Here is a 17,479-nt window from a genome sequence, read left to right as displayed (position 1 = left end):
CCTCCAGCTTTGTTCTTTTGACTTAGGATTGTCTTGGCAATGTAGGCTCTTTTTTGGTTCCATATGAACTTTAAAACAATTTTTTTCCAATTCTTTGAAGAAACTCATTGGTAGCCTGATGGGGATGGCATTGAATCTATAAATTACCTTTTCATGATATTGATTTCTTTCATGATATTGATTCTTCCTATCCATGAACATGGTATGTTCTTCCATGTGTTTGTGTCCTCTTTTATTTCATTGAGCAGTGGTTTGTAGTTCTCCTTGAAGAGGTCCTTTACATCCCTTGTAAGTTGGATTCCTAGGTATTTTATTCTCTTTGAAGCAATTGTGAATGGAAGTTCATTCCTGATTTGGCTCTCTGTTTGTCTGTTACTGGTGTATAAGAATGCTTGTGATTTTTTCACATTAATTTTATATCCTGAGACTTTGCTGAAGTTGTTTATCAGCTTAAGGAGATTTTGGGCTGAGATGATGGGGTTTTCTAAATATACAATCATGTCATCTGCAAACAGGGACAATTTCACTTCTTTTCTTCCTAATTGAATATCCTTTATTTCTTTCTCTTGCCTGATTGCCCCAGCCAGAACTTTCAACACTATGTTGAACAGGAGTGGTGAGAATGGGCATCCTTGTCTTGTGCCAGTTTTCAAAGGGAATGCTTCCAGTTTTTGCCCATTCTGTATGATATTGGCTGTGGGTTTGTCATAAATAGCTCTTATTATTTTGAGATATGTTCCATCAATACCGAATTTATTGTGAGTTTTTATCATGAAGGGCTGTTGAATTTTGTCAAAGGCCTTTTCTGCATCTATTGAGATAATCGTGTGGTTTTTGTCTTTGGTTCTGTTTATATGCTGGATTACGTTTATTGATTTGCGTATGTTGAACCAGCCTTGCATCCCAGGGATGAATCCCACTTGATCATGGTGGATAATCTTTTTGATGTGCTGCTGGATTCGGTTTGCCTGAATGAATATTTAATATTGGGTACTATGTGGTGAGAGTGTCCTTGCGTACCAACACAAACGGCATCAGAATATAGCTGCCAAGGGAATTACATAATGCTACTGGTAGCACTTGGTAGCCTTGTGGGAACTTGAGACTGTGTGAAACTCTTTCTGCTTGGGAGAAGAAAGTACTAATCTTAGCTAGCTTCTTCATAGCAGAGAATATGGTTTATCTTTCCACAGTCCATTCTTTGACACTGATGCTCATCAAAAATACACCTTTTGAGCTGAATTAATTGGAATTTCAGATTTGGAACAAAAAAGTAGAAAGTAGTATTTACTCCTGCTGCTCTCATGACCTGTTCTCAATGTTGGTTGCATTCATTCATATCCCACTTATTGATATCTGTCCCTCTTGTAATTAATCCAGACTTTATGTCCTTTTTTTGGGAATAATATACTTTTCAGGGGCCCAGTAGTTACCATTCTACCACCATAGAAAGCTGCAGAATCACCTGAAATAAAGTTGGTATCCAGGTTTTTTTTTTTATTTGTTTTTGTTTTTGAGATAGAGTCTTGCTCTGTGGACCAGGCTGGAGTGTAGTGGCCCAATTTCAGCTCACTGCAACCTCCACCTCCCTGGTACAAGCGATTTTCTTGCCTTAGCCTCCCAAGTAGCTGGGAATACAGGCATGTGCCACCATGCCTGGCTAATTTTTGTACTTTTTTTAGAGATGGAGTTTCACTGTTGGCCAGGCTGATCTCAAACTCCTGACCTCATGATCCGCCCGGCTTGGCCTCCCAAAGTGCTGGGATTACAGGCGTGAGCCACCGTGCCTGGCTGGTATCCAAGTTTATGTCCATTGAGGATGCTTTGATTTGAACAAAGCAAAATATCAGTTACTTGTTAAAGTCCAAACAGACAAATAAAATGAGAAGTTCCTTTGGTTCTTTTTCAATTCCCTTCTTCTCAACATCTGAGTGTCTAGGAAGCTCATAAAGAAAATTGGAGCAAAAGTCCTTAGTTTTTTTTTTTCTTCCAATACTTTAACCTGCAGTAAACAGGATTTGAAATGAGTGAATCTAACATGTTGATGTGTTTGTTCGAGGTTCCAAAGAAATTGTAGTTATAGTTCAGTCAAAGGAGACAAAATAACAGCCACTTGTAGTCCAGTGTATCTATTAAACTCAGGAATATGTTGTGGTTGAAATGTATTCAATGAGATAGGGAAAGCAACAGTTTCCATCTCTACACAGGAATTCTCTCCAGGGGATCTTTATCACAATTCTAATTCCTTTCTCCTAACAGTCCTAAGTTCTCCACTATCATCATCTCTCTTCTTTTGTCATATTTGAAACTTTTAAAGGTCAAAGGTCCATTTTAGGTTTTTGTATCAGTCCACTGGTTTCCCTGTGTCCCTTTCTCTCCAGGAAACAGTCACTTGGAGTTTTCCTAGGAGTGCAGGCCATAACACAGCTTGTTTCTATAACCTTCCTAAGTATCTTCAGGACTTTCTTACTAGATCATTGACTTTCTTGCAGTCCCTCCATAGGAGCAGCCACTGGTAGCCTGACTGATGAAAATACAAACAACTATCCCAGCAGCAATATTTGTTTTCTGCCTGTCCACTCTTCCTTCCCTCCTTTTGAGCTTTCTTGTTTTTCCTCTGAGAGGCAACCCATTCTAGTTAGCAATTATAGTAATGATATGGCTCCAATCAGTGGAGGAACACCAGGGCTCTTGTCTCACGTTGAATTAGATTAAACAACACAGACACACGTGGAGTGGTTTTAAGGAGCGGAGAGTTTAATAGGCAAGAAAGAAAAGAGAAGGCAGAAGGAAGAGGCTCGCCCTTACAGAGACAGAGGGATGGGGGCTCCACAGCCCAAAGAGGAAACCCCAAGTGTGGTGCATACCAGGCAGGTATATGTAGAGGCTAGAGGAGTCCGTGTCTGATTTGCATAGGACTTATGGGACTGGTTTGACCAGGCATTCATTCACGTATCCCTCGGAAAAAACCTGGCCTTCCCACCCTAGCCTTTTAATATGCAAATACAGGGCACCATGATGTTCTACACATGCGGGGATATGTGGGGGCGACCATGCTCCCAGGAACATGTGGGGCAAGGGCAAGAGGACAAAGGTAGGAACCGCCATGTTGAGTGGACCCAGTTTCTAATGGCTTGCGTATGCATACTAAAGGTTGCGGCTTGGCTCTAAGAGCCTGGACTTTTCTGTTAGACAAGCAATGCTTTTGGAGGTGTTTCAAAAAGAAATGAAAACTTTCCAAGAATCCCTTTTCTCTCTATCTACCTAAAATAATTTCTTAATAACTTCTATCACAGTAACTTCATAATTCTGAGATCCCTGTTGGTGGTAAGTCCACTATGTTGAAGCCTATAAGCCTATGGCCCTTAGACAACATGGTCACCCAGTTGATATTAGTCCTTCTTGCCCAGATGAGTCATCTTCCCATTTAGAGGTAGCCACTACTTAAGGCAATGCACGTAGATACTCACTGACTTTCTAGGCCTTTCATCACTCCCAGTGGTCCAGTCAAATATTTTTTTGGTCCATAGTGGGCACCACTGGTGCTTGAAGAGCTAAGGCAAAACAGTAACACAATGCAGGCTAGAATCCCAGCTGCAGCTGTTGTGTTCATTTGTTCCTTCAGGCTCTTGGCATCAAGTGGAGAGATATACCTGGGATGGGCATGATTGGATGTATTATGGGTTGAGCTCCCCGTTGATATCCCCTTTTAGGGATTGTGATAAGGAATAGGGGTGTTGTACCTGGTCAAGTGTGTGGCAGTGTCGTGTTTTCAGGCATAAAATGGCCTTTTTAGCATAGCAGAACATTTCAAAACTGGGAGCCAGCTGCCCAGGAGAATTGAATACAAGAGTTGAAGACTTGTAGGGAATGAGACAATGAGCGTCTTCTCCTGCCTCGATAGTCGTGGTTGTCTCTCCACAAACATTATTGTTCAATGAATGAAGCTAGCATGAAAGATTACATATTGTTTGACTACATTTGAACTTTATACCTAAATGTAATTATACAGTACAAATATAAAAATTGTTGTAACTGATTTTTTTTGAGAAGGTTAGTGAAACATAATTCACTATTTTAACACAGGTATGAATTAAATTTCTACCACTGACAAATCAAATAATGATAACTATATATTGCTGGTGGAATTGTCAGCTAGGCAAGCATATGTCAGATCTCCAGGTCTGTCATTGTGTCTCTTGTTTTTGATCTTTTGCTTCTTTTGTTTTCTTGATTATTATAGAGGCTTCATTGTCTACTTCTACCATTTGTTCCTTGAGCAGGTAGTCTAGTTTGCTGTTTTTTCTTCTCTATAGTTCCGTTCTCTGTTCTGTTGTCAAGTTCGCCTTTCTGGAAGCTGTATATAGATCATTTGTGCTGATAATGTCCAGTACTACTCTAACAGTTATTTCTATTCCACAGGGTTTCTTTGTTTGGTTTTGTTTTTTAGAGACAGGGTCTTGCTCTGTCACCCAGGCTGGAGTGCAGTGGCACAATCTTGGCTCAGTGCAATCTCCGCCTCCTGGGTTCAAGCAATTCTCCTGCTGCAGCCTCCTGAGTAGCTGGGACTACAAGCGCCTGCCCCCATGCCTGGATGATTTTAGTGTTTTTAGTAGGGATTTCACCATGTTGGCCAGGTGGTCTTGAACTCCTGACTTCAAGTAATCTGCCCACCTTTGCCTCCCAACATGCTGGGATTACAGGTGTGAGCAAGTGCTCCCGGCCTCCACAGATTTTTTTATTATACACCTGTGTGTCGTTGTGGGGAAGAAGGGTATTGGACATTGCCTCAAGGAGACATTGTATTTCTGGAAGTAGTAGTTACCTGGCAGTGATCCACTATCTGTGAATAACGAACTCCTTCATTGTTTAATTTTTCCCGTGTTTTTAACCAACAAACATTTGTAGAGTAGTGAAGAAATGCCAGGAAATACAATAGGGACTAGGAGTAAAATGACATTCTTGTTCAAAATACAATTTAAAAGTAGCTGTGTGTTACTATTTCATAGGTGTCAGCTTCTCGGCAATGGTTTTAGTATGCTGTTGACTTTAACTTTTTAACTTTTCAGGATGAATTATATATATTTACATTATCGTTTTCTACTACACATGTCTATTCATTTAACATTTGAGTCTTTAAAATGCTTTTATACTTATTAACAAAACTTTGTATTGGAAGTGGTCTTTTAGTTGCCTTCAGGAAGTTGCCTCAATGTTCATTTGAGGTTTACTGGTAAATAGAAATTAAGGGAAATTTTTCTTTGGAAAGGAGAAACAAATAGGATTTTGCAATATTTTCCAGTATTTTTCAGTTATAATATTGTGATATCATTGTTTAAAATTCACAAATTGAAAAGAGGAAATATATATTAAGACAATTTTTGACTAATGGTTTCTGAGAAAGCTTTGCTAATATTTGGCATTATTAATAATTGATGTAGTTTGGGTGGTCAGATATTCTACTTGTGAAAATGAATTCCAGGGCAATGTTTAAAGCAATAGTAGGAGATTTAGTCCTGACCTCGCGATCCATCCATCTCGGTCTCCCAAAGTGCTGGGATTACAGTCGTGAGCCACCGTGCCTGGTCTTATTTATTTTTTAAATTAAATTAAATTTTTAAAATTTCAGTGGCTGTAGGGGTACAATTGTTTTTTAGTTATATGGATGAATTGTATACTGGTGAAGTCTGAGATTTTAGTGCACCTGTCACCTGAGTAGTGTACATTGTATCCAACTTACAGTTTTTTTTATCCCTCATCTCCCTCCTTTGTTCTTCTGAGTCATCATTGTCAGTTATACCACTCTGTATGCCTCTGTGAACCCATAGCTTAGCTCCCACTTATAAGTGACAACACATACTATTTGTTTTTCCATTCTTGAATTACTTCACTTAGAACAATGCTGTTGGCTCCATCCAAGTTGCTGCAAAAGACATTATTTTCTTCTTTTTAATGGCTCAGTAATATTCCCTGGTGTATGTATAACACATTTTCTTTATCCACTTGTCACTAGATTGTCACTTAGGTTGGTTCCATATCTTTGCAGTTGTGAATTGTGCTGTGATAAACAGATACATGCAGGTATCTTTTTGATATAATGACTTATTTTCCTTTGGGTAGATACCCAGTAGTAGGATTACTGGATTGAATGGTAGATCTACTTTTAGTTTTTCAGGAAACCTTCATACTGTTTTTCATAGAGGTTGTAATAATTTACATTATCACCAGCAGTGTATAAGCTTTCCCTTTTCACCATATCCCTATACATGCCAACATCTATTGTTTTTTGACTTTTTAATAATGTCCATTTTGTCTGGGGTGAGGTGATATCTCATTGTGGTTTAAATTTACATTTCCCTAATGATTAGTGATGTGGAACATTTTTCACTTTTGTTGGCCATTTGTGTATCATCTTTCGACAAGTATCTGTTCATGTCATTTGTCTACTTTTTGATGGGATTATTTGTTTTCTTCTTGCTGATATGTTTGAGTTCCTTGTAGATTCTGGATATTAGTCCTTTGTCCGATTGTCAGATGCATAGTTTGCAAATATTTTCTCCTGTCTTGTGTGTTGTCTGCTTACTTGAATAATTATCTGTTTTGCTGTGTAGAAGCTTTTGAGTTTAATTAGGTTCCTTTTATGTATTTTTGTTTTTGTTGCATTTGATTTTGGGGTCTTAGTCAAAATTGCTTATGCCAGTGTCCAGAAGAGTTTTCCTTAGGTTTCTTCCAGAATTTTTATGGTTTCAGGTGTTAGATTTAAATCTTTAATCCATCTTGAGTTGATTTTTGTATATGGCAAGAGACATAGATCCAGTTTCATTCTTCTATGTGTGTTGACACAGTTATCCCAGCACCATTTATTGAATAGGGTGTCTTTTCCCCAGTTTATGTTTTTGTATAATTTGCCAAAAAATCAGTTGGTTGTAAGTATTTGGCTTTATATCTGGGTTCTCTATTCTGTTCCATTTTTCTGTGTGTCCCCATTTTTCTATGTATCTTTTGATTACCATAGTCTTATAATACAATTTGAAGTCAGGTAATATGATGCCTCCAGATTTGTTATTTTTACTTAGGATTGGTTTGGCTATTTAGGCTCTTTTTTGGCTCTATATGAATTTTAGGATTATTTTTTCTAATTCTGTGAAAAATGATGTTGGTGATTTGATTGGAATTGCATTGAACCTGTAGATTATTTTGGGCAGTGTGATTATTCTCATGATATCATTTCTTCCAATCCATGAGTGTGGGATGTGTTTCTATTTGTTTTTGTCATCTATGATTTCTTTCAGCAGTGTTTTGTAGTTCTCCTTGTAGGGATATTTTACCTCCTTGGTTAAGTATATTCCTAGATATTTTATTTGTTGTAAAAGGGGTTGAGTTCTTGATTTGATTCTCAGGTTGGTCATTTTTGGTGTATAGCAGTGCTACTGATTTGTGTACATTGTTTTACTGAATTGATTTATCAAATCTAGGAGTCTTTTGGAGGACTCCTTAGGGTTTTCTAGGTATATGATCATATCAAAGTCTTAGGGTTTTCTAGGTATACAGTATAAAATCACATCATAGTCTTTAGGGTTTTCTAGGTATACAATCATATCATTGGCAAAAAAGGATAGGTTGACTTCCTTGTTTCCTATTTGGATGCCCTTTATTTCTTTCTCTTGCCTGATTGCTCTGGGTAGGATTTCCAGTACTATGTTAAGTAGAAGTGATGAAAGTGGGCCTACCTATCTTCTTCTAGTACTTGGAGGTAATGCTTTCAACATTTCCCCATTCACTATGATGTTTGCTGTGGGTTTGTCATATATGGCTTTTATTATTGTGTGGTATGTTCCTTCTCTGCCTAGTTTGTTGAGGGTTTTTAATTATAAAGATATGCTGGATTTTATTGAGTGCTTTTCCTATAATTGTTTGAGATTATCATATCACTTTTGTTTTTAATTCATTTTATATGATGAATCATAATTATTGACTTGCATATGTTGAACCATCCCTGGGATGAAACCTACTTAATCATGATGAATTATCTTTTTGACGTGCCGTTGGATTCAGCTTGCTAGTATTTTGTTGAGGATTTTTTCATTTATGTTCATCAGGGATATTAGTCTGTGGTTTTCTTATTTTCTTCCCTGACTTTGCTATCAGGCTGATACTGGCTTCATAGAATGAGTTAGGAAAAATTTCCTATTTCTCAGTCTTTTGCAACAGTTTCAGTAGGATTGGTACCAATTCTTTGAATATCTAGTAGAATTCGGCTGTGAATCCTCCGACTCTTGACTTTTTTGGCTGGCAAATTTGTATTACTGATTCAGTCCCACTGCTTGTTACCGATCTGTTCAGGGTTTTGATTTCTTCCTGATTTAAGTTAGGAGAGTTGTATGTTTCCAGGAATTTTTCCATTTCCACTAGATATTCTAGTTTGTATGCATAGAAGTGTGCAGAGTTGTCTCAAATGATATTTTGTATTTCTGTGATGTTATTTGTAATGTCTCAATTTTCATTTCTAATTAAACTTATTTGAATCCTCTCTTATTTGTTAATCTAACTAATGGTCTATCAATTTTATCTTTTCAAAAAGACAATGTTTCATTTCATTGGTCTTTTGTATTTTCTTGGTTTCAATTTTATTTAGTTCTGCTCTGATATTTGTCATTTATTTTATTCTCCTAGCTTTGGGTTTGGTTTGTTCTTATTTCTCTAGTTCCTTGAGATGTGACATTAGGTTGTCAGTGTGTGATCTAGCAGACTTTTTGATGCAGGCACTTAGTGCTATAAACTTTTCTCTTAGCACAGCTTTTGCTATATTCAAGGTTTAGATAAGTTGTATCACAGTTATTGTTCTTTTTGCACAATTTAAAATTTTCCATCTTGATTTAATGTTAACCCCAAAATCATTCAGGAGCAGATTGTTAAATTTCCATGTATTTACATAGCTTTGAAGGTTCCTTTTAGAATTGATTTCTAGTTTCATTCTGCTGTGGTCTGAGAAGATACTTGATGTGATTTTGATTTTTGTTTGTTTGCTTGTTTGTTTTTGAGACAGAATCTTGCTCTGTGGCCCAGGCTGGAGTGCTGTGGCACAATCTCGGCTCACTGCAACCTCCGCTTCCCAGATTCAAGCAATTTTTCTACCTCAGCCTCCCGAGTAGCTGGGATTACGGGCACATGCCACCACATCCAGCTAATTTTTGTATTTTTAGTAGAGCGGGGTTTCACCATGTTGGTCAGGCTGGTCTCAAACGCCTGACCTCATGATCCACCCGCCTTGGCCTCCCAAAGTGCTGGGATTACAGGCGTGAGCCACCGCGCCTGGCTGATTTTGATTTTTTAGAACTTATTGAGACTTGTTTTGTCGACTGTCATATGGTCTATCTTGGAAAATGTTCCATGTGCTGATGAGAAGAATGCATATTCTGCAGTTCTTGGGTAGAATGTTCTGTTAATATCTGTTAGGTCCATTTGTTTTAGAGTGTTCTTTAAGTCCAGTGTTTCTTTGATGACTTTCTGCTTTGATGATCTGTGTAGTGGAGTGTTGAAGTCCTCCACCATTATTGTGCTGCTGTCTATCTCTTTCTTAGGTCTAGTAGTGATTGTTTTATGATTTTGGGAGCTCTAGTGTTAGGTGAATATATATTTTAGATTGTAATATCTTCTTGTTGCATTGATACTTTTATCATTATATAATGAACTTCTTTGTTTTTTTCTTTACTGTTGTTCCTTTGAAGTCTGTTTTATCTGATACAAGAATAGCTATTCCTGCTTGCTTTTGGTTTCCATTTGGATTGAATATCTTTTTCCACCCCTTTACCTTGAGTCTATAAGAATCTTTAAATGTTAGATATGTCTCTTGAAGATAGCAGATATTTCGTTTGTGATTTTTCATCCATTCTACCAATCTATGTCTTTTATGTGGAGTATTTATACCATTTACATGTAACATTAATATTGAGATGTGGGGTACGTTTCTAGTCATCATGTTGATTGTTACCTAGTTACTTTGTTTTCCTCATTGTGTTATTACTTTATAGGCCCTGTGAGTTTTATACTTTCAAGAGATTCTATTCTGGTGCATATTAACCTTTCATTTTAAGATTTAGAACTCCTTTTAGCTTTTTTTGTAGGGCTGGTCTGTTAGTGACAAAATCCTTAGCATTTGCTTGTCTGAAAAGGACTTTATTTCTCCTTCATTTGTGAAAGTTAGTTTTGTTGGATACAAAATTATTGGCTGGCAGTTATTCTGCTTAGGGTGGGTAAATAGAGAACCTTCATCCCTTCTGGCTCGTAAGGTTTCTGCTGAGAAGTCTACTATTAGTCTGATAGGTGTTTCTTTATAGATTATCTGATACTTTTGTCTTAGTGCTCTTAGAATTCTTTTATTCATGTTGACTTCAGATAGAATGATGACTATATACATTGGTAATGTCATTTGCGCAATGAATCTCTCAGGAGCTCTTTGAGCTTCTTGTATTTGGGTGTCTAAATCTCTAGGAAAGCCAGGGATGTCTTTCTCAAGTTATTCCCTCAAATAAATTTTTTCAAATGTTTTTCTTTTTCTTTTCCCTCAGGAACACCAGTGATTCTTAGGTTTGGCTGTTTTACCTAATCTCATATTTCTTGGATACTTTGTTCCTTTTTTAAATTATTTTTTCTTTATTTTTGTTTGATTGGTATAATTCAAAAGCTTTGTCTATGAGGTTTGAAATTATTTCTTCTACTTTGTCTTAGAGTAGTATTCGTCTAAGACAAAGTATTGTTAAAACTTTCCACTTGGATTTTGCAGTTTTCTAAATGTGCCTTTCATTTCCAGAAGTTTTTTTTTTAATGTTTTGTTAAAATTTTTACTTATATCCTGAATTTTTTTTTAAATTTTCTTATGTTGGTTTTCACCTTTCTCTTTTATCTTCTTGAGTAACATAATAGTTCTGAATTCTTTGTCTGGCAAATCAAGGATTTCATCTTGGTTTGGATCTATTGCTGAAGAGCTAGTTTGATCCTTTGGCAGCATTATAAAACCCCAGTTTTTCGTATTGCCAGAATTATTTTTCTGGTTCCTTCTTACTTCTGTGGGCTTTTATAATTATTTTTGAATTTGTTTTTGATTCAACTGTGCTTTTTTCCTTTCTTTTTTTCCCCTTGAGGATGTGACTTTAATGTTTGTAGTTTATTTTAATCTTTTAATTTGGCTCTTGGTGCTTTTAGTCGTGAAGACTCTGTATGAGTTCCTTGGTTATAAAGGGCCATTTCATGGTGGCTTTCTCAGATGCTGGATGTAGTAGTGATGTGCTCCATTTATAAGCAGGTTCACTGTCTCCTGTGGGGTTGGAATGGCAGAGGTATCATGAAGCTTATTTCATTTGCCAGTGGTGTGACTTTTTTATTTATTTATTTTTTCCATCCCCAGTATTTTATTCACTGGGTTGAACAATTCAGACTTTAGGTCAATAGGTGGTGTCCACAGGTAAAATCTGGCTGTTGCTAAAGCAGGTATCATGATCTTTTCTTAAAAAAAGATAGTTTTAAAATAAAACTTACTTTCTTAGGAAATACCTGTATAACAATAGTAGAAAATTTGATTTATTAAGGGTGAGTCTCACTAAAGATTTACTTTCTCCTCACATGATATATGATACAAATCATTACATGATAGTAAATAATTGGAATGCCAAGCCAATATTACTAATTAGATATTTTCCCTTGTGTCCTATTGATAGCATAGTAACCCAATATACTTTTGAAAACAATTAGAATAAACTAGTTAGCAATACTGTGGGCTAACTAATCATAGATATATGATAAGTATTTTAAACCAACAAAACTAAGGAGGGATATGGTAAACAGTAAATGTTCAGTTATCTAAGCATTTAAAAAATTGCGTCATTTAACACTGTGTACTGTTGAAAAAAATGTAAGATTTTAAAGGAAGACTCTGTGTCAATGAATTATTTATCTACAAATTTAACATTAGCCACTTTTATTTAATGACTCAAAGGGTATTCTTCCTTTTATATTTCTTATTAAGAAAATACAGGAGATGGTACTTACTCTCTACCTTCCTATGAAGGTATGAGATCCTTATCCCTCAAAGGATTGACAACTACAAATAATGTTGTAATTGGTAAATTTTTAAATCCAACATTCTATTATCTGTGCACAGTCAACGATATCAAGTTCCTGATGTTCACTGAGAAATTTGTGCCATTGTTGTTCGTAGTTTTCTTAGGAACGTTTTTGTTTCCAGTAGTATTAAACACTGAGTGGCAGCTAAGCCATTAACATACAATGAAATTGAGTCTGCCAGAAATCTACCATTTTTTTCTTCTGTTGTTTTTTCTTTCATGTGACCAGAAGACATCATTCATATGCCTTGTATGTCTGTCACTATCTTCTGTTTATAAATAATCCCCAAGACAAAATATACTATTCCTAGCTAAATAATAATAAAAAAAGTCTCTCAGCTTAATGTAAGATGCTTTGGTTGTTAAGTCAAAGTTGAAAACATTTCATAGCAATGGCTATGACTGTGATGTTTTGACTATAATGTCTGCTTATCTTTGGCAAACATTACCATATTCATAGGCCTTGTTGAGTCTCATAGGTTATACCTGTATCAAAAAACAAAAAGACAAAAAAACCAACAACAACAAAGGTTGAGTATCAGCAAAGGAGTCATGGAGTGTTTTATAGCCCTGATAATTAGAATGTGTGCTCTGGTTGCCTGGCTGAAGGAGAGTACTAGGTTTTCATGTTCCCACTCAGCTTGGCTTTTTGGATGAGATTAAGTTTATTCATCACATAGTAGACAAATACTAGTATCTTGGACCCTTGTGAGGAGCATTATCCATAACAGGTAGTCCAAATATAGCCCAGCAATCTCAGGAAGTGGGCAGACATCACTTACACTGGATGTCCACAGGCAGAATACAGAGAGTTCTTTTGTTGAAGGTTCTTACGAGGCAAAATAAGAATGGCTAACATGGCTTTATATCACAGACAATAATAAAGGTGGTCTGTAGGGCCCTAGATGAGCTCCCCAAAAGTTCTATTACTGCCAAAATTTTCAGGAGTCTTCAATACTGATTTTATTTTTCTCCATGTCATGGTTAACCACACCTTTTTTCACTCCTATGGTGGCCTGTTTATCTCCTCTTTGTTTGTGATGTATTTGCTTTTAGTAATTGCTGTCTTGTAAGTATTATTGCAAAAATGTTTACATTAACTATAGATGACCTTTCATTGTTTTTATCATGGTCATATTTTTTTTTTATTAGCCTATAATTCTGTTTGAATGTATAGTCAGGTTAACATATTTGTCAATGTTCCTGTCACGCAGCTCAAAATTGTTCTGGATTGAGAACCTGTGGACAGTGTTTGGAACAGCCTGGATGTGGCTGGTGCAATGATCCTAGTAATACAGGAAGAGGACATTGCATTGAAGGTTCTTCACGGGGACCAATGAAGCTTATTGGAATGCACCACAATGAGATGGTTCTTGACACCAATCTTTGCCCCAAAGAAAAGAGCTATGAGTGGTCCTTTATCCAGTGTCCAGGTAATAATAATGTGATGGAAACAATTTCAGTTCCTGCTTAAGGGATCCTAGAAGGAGTTTTCCGTTCTTATAATAAAGGAAATTTAGCTTTAGAAAAAAAAAGAACAATGAAAATGAGACTAAAATGTCAAAGATAAAAAATTTTTCCATAGACTATATCTATCTCAGTTATGCAACTGGTATTCTGTTTAGAATCATTAGCTAGGCTAAATGAATTCATGGAATATCATGATTAGCTTTCATTTCTTTTTAAATATTTTGTTATTTAGTTTAAGTTCTGGGGTACATGTGCAGAACATGCAGGTTCCATAGGTATATGTGCGACATGGTGGTTTGCTGCTCCTATTGAGCCATCCTCTGAGTTCCCTTCCCTCACTCACAACCCCGCAACAGGCCCTGGTCATGTTGTTCCCCTCCCTGCGTCCATGTGTTCTCATTGTTCAACTCCCACTTAGGAGTGAGAACATGCAGTGTTTCATTTTCTGTTCCTGTGTTAGTTGGCTGAGGATGATGACTTCCAGTTCCATCCATGTCCCTGCAAAGGTCATGATCTCATTACTTTATGGCGATGCAGTATTCCATGGTGTATATGAACCACATTTTCTATATCTAGTCTATTATTAATGGGCGTTTTGGTTGGTTCCATGACTTTGCTATTGCAAGTAGTTCTGTAATAAACATACCTGTGTATGTGTCTTTATAGTAGAATGATTTATATTTCTTTATGTATATACCCAGTAATGGGGCTGCTTGATCAAATGGTATTTCTGGTTCTAGATCCTTGAGGAATCACAGTGTAAAAATGAGCCTATTTCTCCACAGTCTTGCCAGCGTCTATTGTTTCTTGACTTTTTAATAATCTCATTGTGGTTTTGATTTGCATTTCTCTAATGATCAGTGATGTCGAGCTTTTTTTCATATGTTTGTTGGCTGTGTAAATGTCTTCTTTTGAGAAGTGGCTGTTCATATCCTTTGCCAGTTTTTTATGGAGTTGTTCATTTTTTTCTTGTAACTTTAAGTTCCTTGTAAATTATCGATATTAGCCCTATGTCAGATGAGTAGATTGCAAAATTTTTCTCCTATTCTGTAGGTTACCTGTTCATGCTGATGATAGTTTCTTTTGCTGTGCAGAAGCTCTTTAGTTTAATTAGATATTATTTGTCAATTTTGACTTTTGTTGTAGCTGCTTTTGGGATTTTCATTATGAAGTCTTTGCCCACGCCTATGTCCTGAATGTTATTGTCTAGGTTTTCTTCTAGGTTTTTTGTTTTATGGTTTTAGGTTTTACCTTTAACTCTTTAATCCATCTTGAGTTAATTTTTATGTAAGCTGTAAGGAATGGGTCCAGTTTCAGTTTTCTGCATATGGCAAGCCAGTTTTCCCAGCACCATTTACTGAATAGGATATCCTTTCCCCATTGCTTGTTTTTGTCAGGTTTGTTGAAGATCAGATGGTTGTAGATGTGTGGTGTTATTTCTGAGGTCTCTGTTCTGTTCCATTGGTCTATGTCTGTTTTGGTTACTGTAGTCTTGTAGTATAGTTTGAAGTTAGGTAGCATGATGCCTCCAGCTTTGTTCTTTTTGCTTAGGATCATCTTGCCTATACGGGGGTCTTCTTTGATTCCATATGAAATTTAAAGTAGTTTTTTCTAATTCTGTGAAGAATGTCAATGGTAGGTTGATGGGAATAGCATTTAATGTATAAATTACTTTGGGCAGTGTGGCCATTTTTACGATGTTGATTCTTCCTATCCATGAGGATAGAATGTTTTTCCATTTGTTTATGTCCTATCTTATTTCATTGAGCAGTGCTTTGTAGTTCTCCTTGAAGACGTCCTTCATATCCCTTGTTAACTGTATTCCTAGGCATTTTATTCTCTTTGTAACAATTGTGAATGGGAGTTCATTCATGATTTGACTGTCTCCTTGTGTATTGTTGGTGTAAAGGAATGCTTGTGATATTTGCAAACTGATTTTGTATCCTGAGACTTTGCTGAAGTTGATTATCAGTTTAAGTAGTTTTTGGGCTGAGATGATGGGCTTTTCTAAACATAAAATCATGTGGTCTGCAAACAGAGGAAACTTGACTTCTTCTTTTCCTGTTTGAATACCCTTTATTTCTTTCTCTTGCCTGATAGCCCTTGCCAGAACTTCCAGTACCATGATGGATAGGAGTGGTGAGAGAGAGCATTCTTGTCTTATACTGGTTTTCAAAGCAAATACTTCCAGCTTTTGCCCATTTAATATGATATTGGCTGTGGGATTGTCATAAGAAGCTCCTATTATTGAGCTATTTTCCATCAATACCTAGTTTAGTGAGAGTTTTAACATGAAAGGATGTTGAATTTTATCAAAGGCCTTTTCTGCATCTATTGAGATAATCATGTACTTTTTGGCTTTGGTTCTGTTTATGTGAGGAGTTATGTTTATTGATTTATATATGTTGAACTAGCCTTGCATCCCAGGGATGAAATTGACTTCTGGTGGATAAGTTTTTTGATGTGCTGCTGGATTTGGTTTACCAGTATTTTATTGAGGATATTCACATTGATGTTCATCAGGGCAATCGGCCAGAATTTTCTTTTTTTGTTGTGTCTCTTCCTGGTTTTGGTATCAGGTTGATGCTGGCATCATAAAATTAGTTAGAGAGGAGTCTGTCCCTTTCAGTTGTTTGGAATAGTTTCAGTAGGAATGGTGCCAGCTCCTGTTTGTACCTCTGGTAGAATTTGGCTGTGAATCTGTCTGGTCCTGGGCTTTTTTGGTTGGTAGGCTATTAATTACTCCCTCAATTTCAGAACTGTTATTGGTGTATTCAGAGATTCAACGTCTTCCTAGTTTAGTCTTGGGAGGGTGTATGTGTCCAGGAATTTATCCATTTCTTCTAGGTTTTCTAGTTTATTTGCATAGGGGTGTTTATAGTATTTTCTGATGGTAGTCTGTATTTCTGTGGGGTCAGTGGTCATGTCCCCTTTATCATTTTTTTATTGTGTCTATTTGTTTCTTTTTTCTTTCCTTCTTTGTTAGTCTAGCTAGCATTCTATTTTGTTAATTTTTCAAAAAAACCATCCTGGATTCATTGATTTTTTTTGGAGTGTTTTTCACATCTCCATCTCTTTTAGTTCTGCTCTGATCTCAATTATTTCTTGTCTTCTGCTAGCTTTTGGATTTGTTTGCTGTTGCTTCTTTAGTTTTTTTAGTTGTGATGTTAGGGTGTCAATTTGAGATCTTTCCAGCTTTCTCATGTGGGTATTTAGTGCTATAAATTTCTCTCCGAACACTCCTTTAGCTGTGTCCCAGAGATTCTGGTATTTTATCTCTTTGTTCTCATTATTTTCAAATAACTTCTTGCTTTCTGCATTAATTTCATTATTTACCCAAGAGTCATTCAGGAGCAAGTTGTTCAATTTCCATATAAGTGTGTGATTTTGAGTAAGTTTCTTAATCCTGAGTTCTAATTTGATTTCCCTGTTGTCTGAGAGACTGTTTATGATTTCAGTTCTTTTCCATTTGCTGAGGAGTGTTTTACTTCCAATTATGTGGTCAATTTTAGAATATGGCACTGAGAAGAATGTATATTCTGTTGGTTTGGGGTGGAGGGTTTTGTAGATGTCTATTAGGTCCACTTGATCCAGAGCTGAGTTCAAGTCCTGAATATCCTTGTTAATTTTTTGTCTCAATCTGTCTAATATTGACAGTGAGGTGTTAAAGTGTCCCACTATTACTGTGTGGGAGTCTAAGTCTCTTTGCAGGTCTCTATGAACTTGTTTTATGTAATTGGGTGCATATATATTTAGAATAGTTTAACTCTCTTGTTGAATTGTTCTCTTTACTATTATGTAATGCTTTTTTTTTCTTTTTTGATCTTTGTTGGTTTAAAGTCTGTTTGTCAGAGACTAGTATTACACCCCCTGCTTTTTTTTTTTTTTTT

At 36.4% G+C, this 17,479-nt stretch overlaps 1 protein-coding gene across 1 annotated transcript in view; it reads left to right on the top strand.

The window, feature by feature from the left end:
• ATRNL1 (attractin-like 1) overlaps positions 1–17,479 on the top strand; it is an 834,587-nt gene that overhangs the window by 203,440 nt on the left and 613,668 nt on the right. The window contains exon 18 of the mRNA XM_011927827.1: positions 13,334–13,552. Coding sequence (XP_011783217.1) covers positions 13,334–13,552 — 219 coding nt within the window. The remainder of the gene's footprint in view (positions 1–13,333; positions 13,553–17,479) is intronic.

This window comes from Colobus angolensis, unplaced genomic scaffold (assembly GCF_000951035.1).
Source record: "Colobus angolensis palliatus isolate OR3802 unplaced genomic scaffold, Cang.pa_1.0 Scaffold75, whole genome shotgun sequence".
NCBI lineage: Eukaryota > Metazoa > Chordata > Mammalia > Primates > Cercopithecidae > Colobus > Colobus angolensis.
This window is presented reverse-complemented; position numbering and strand designations above follow the sequence as displayed.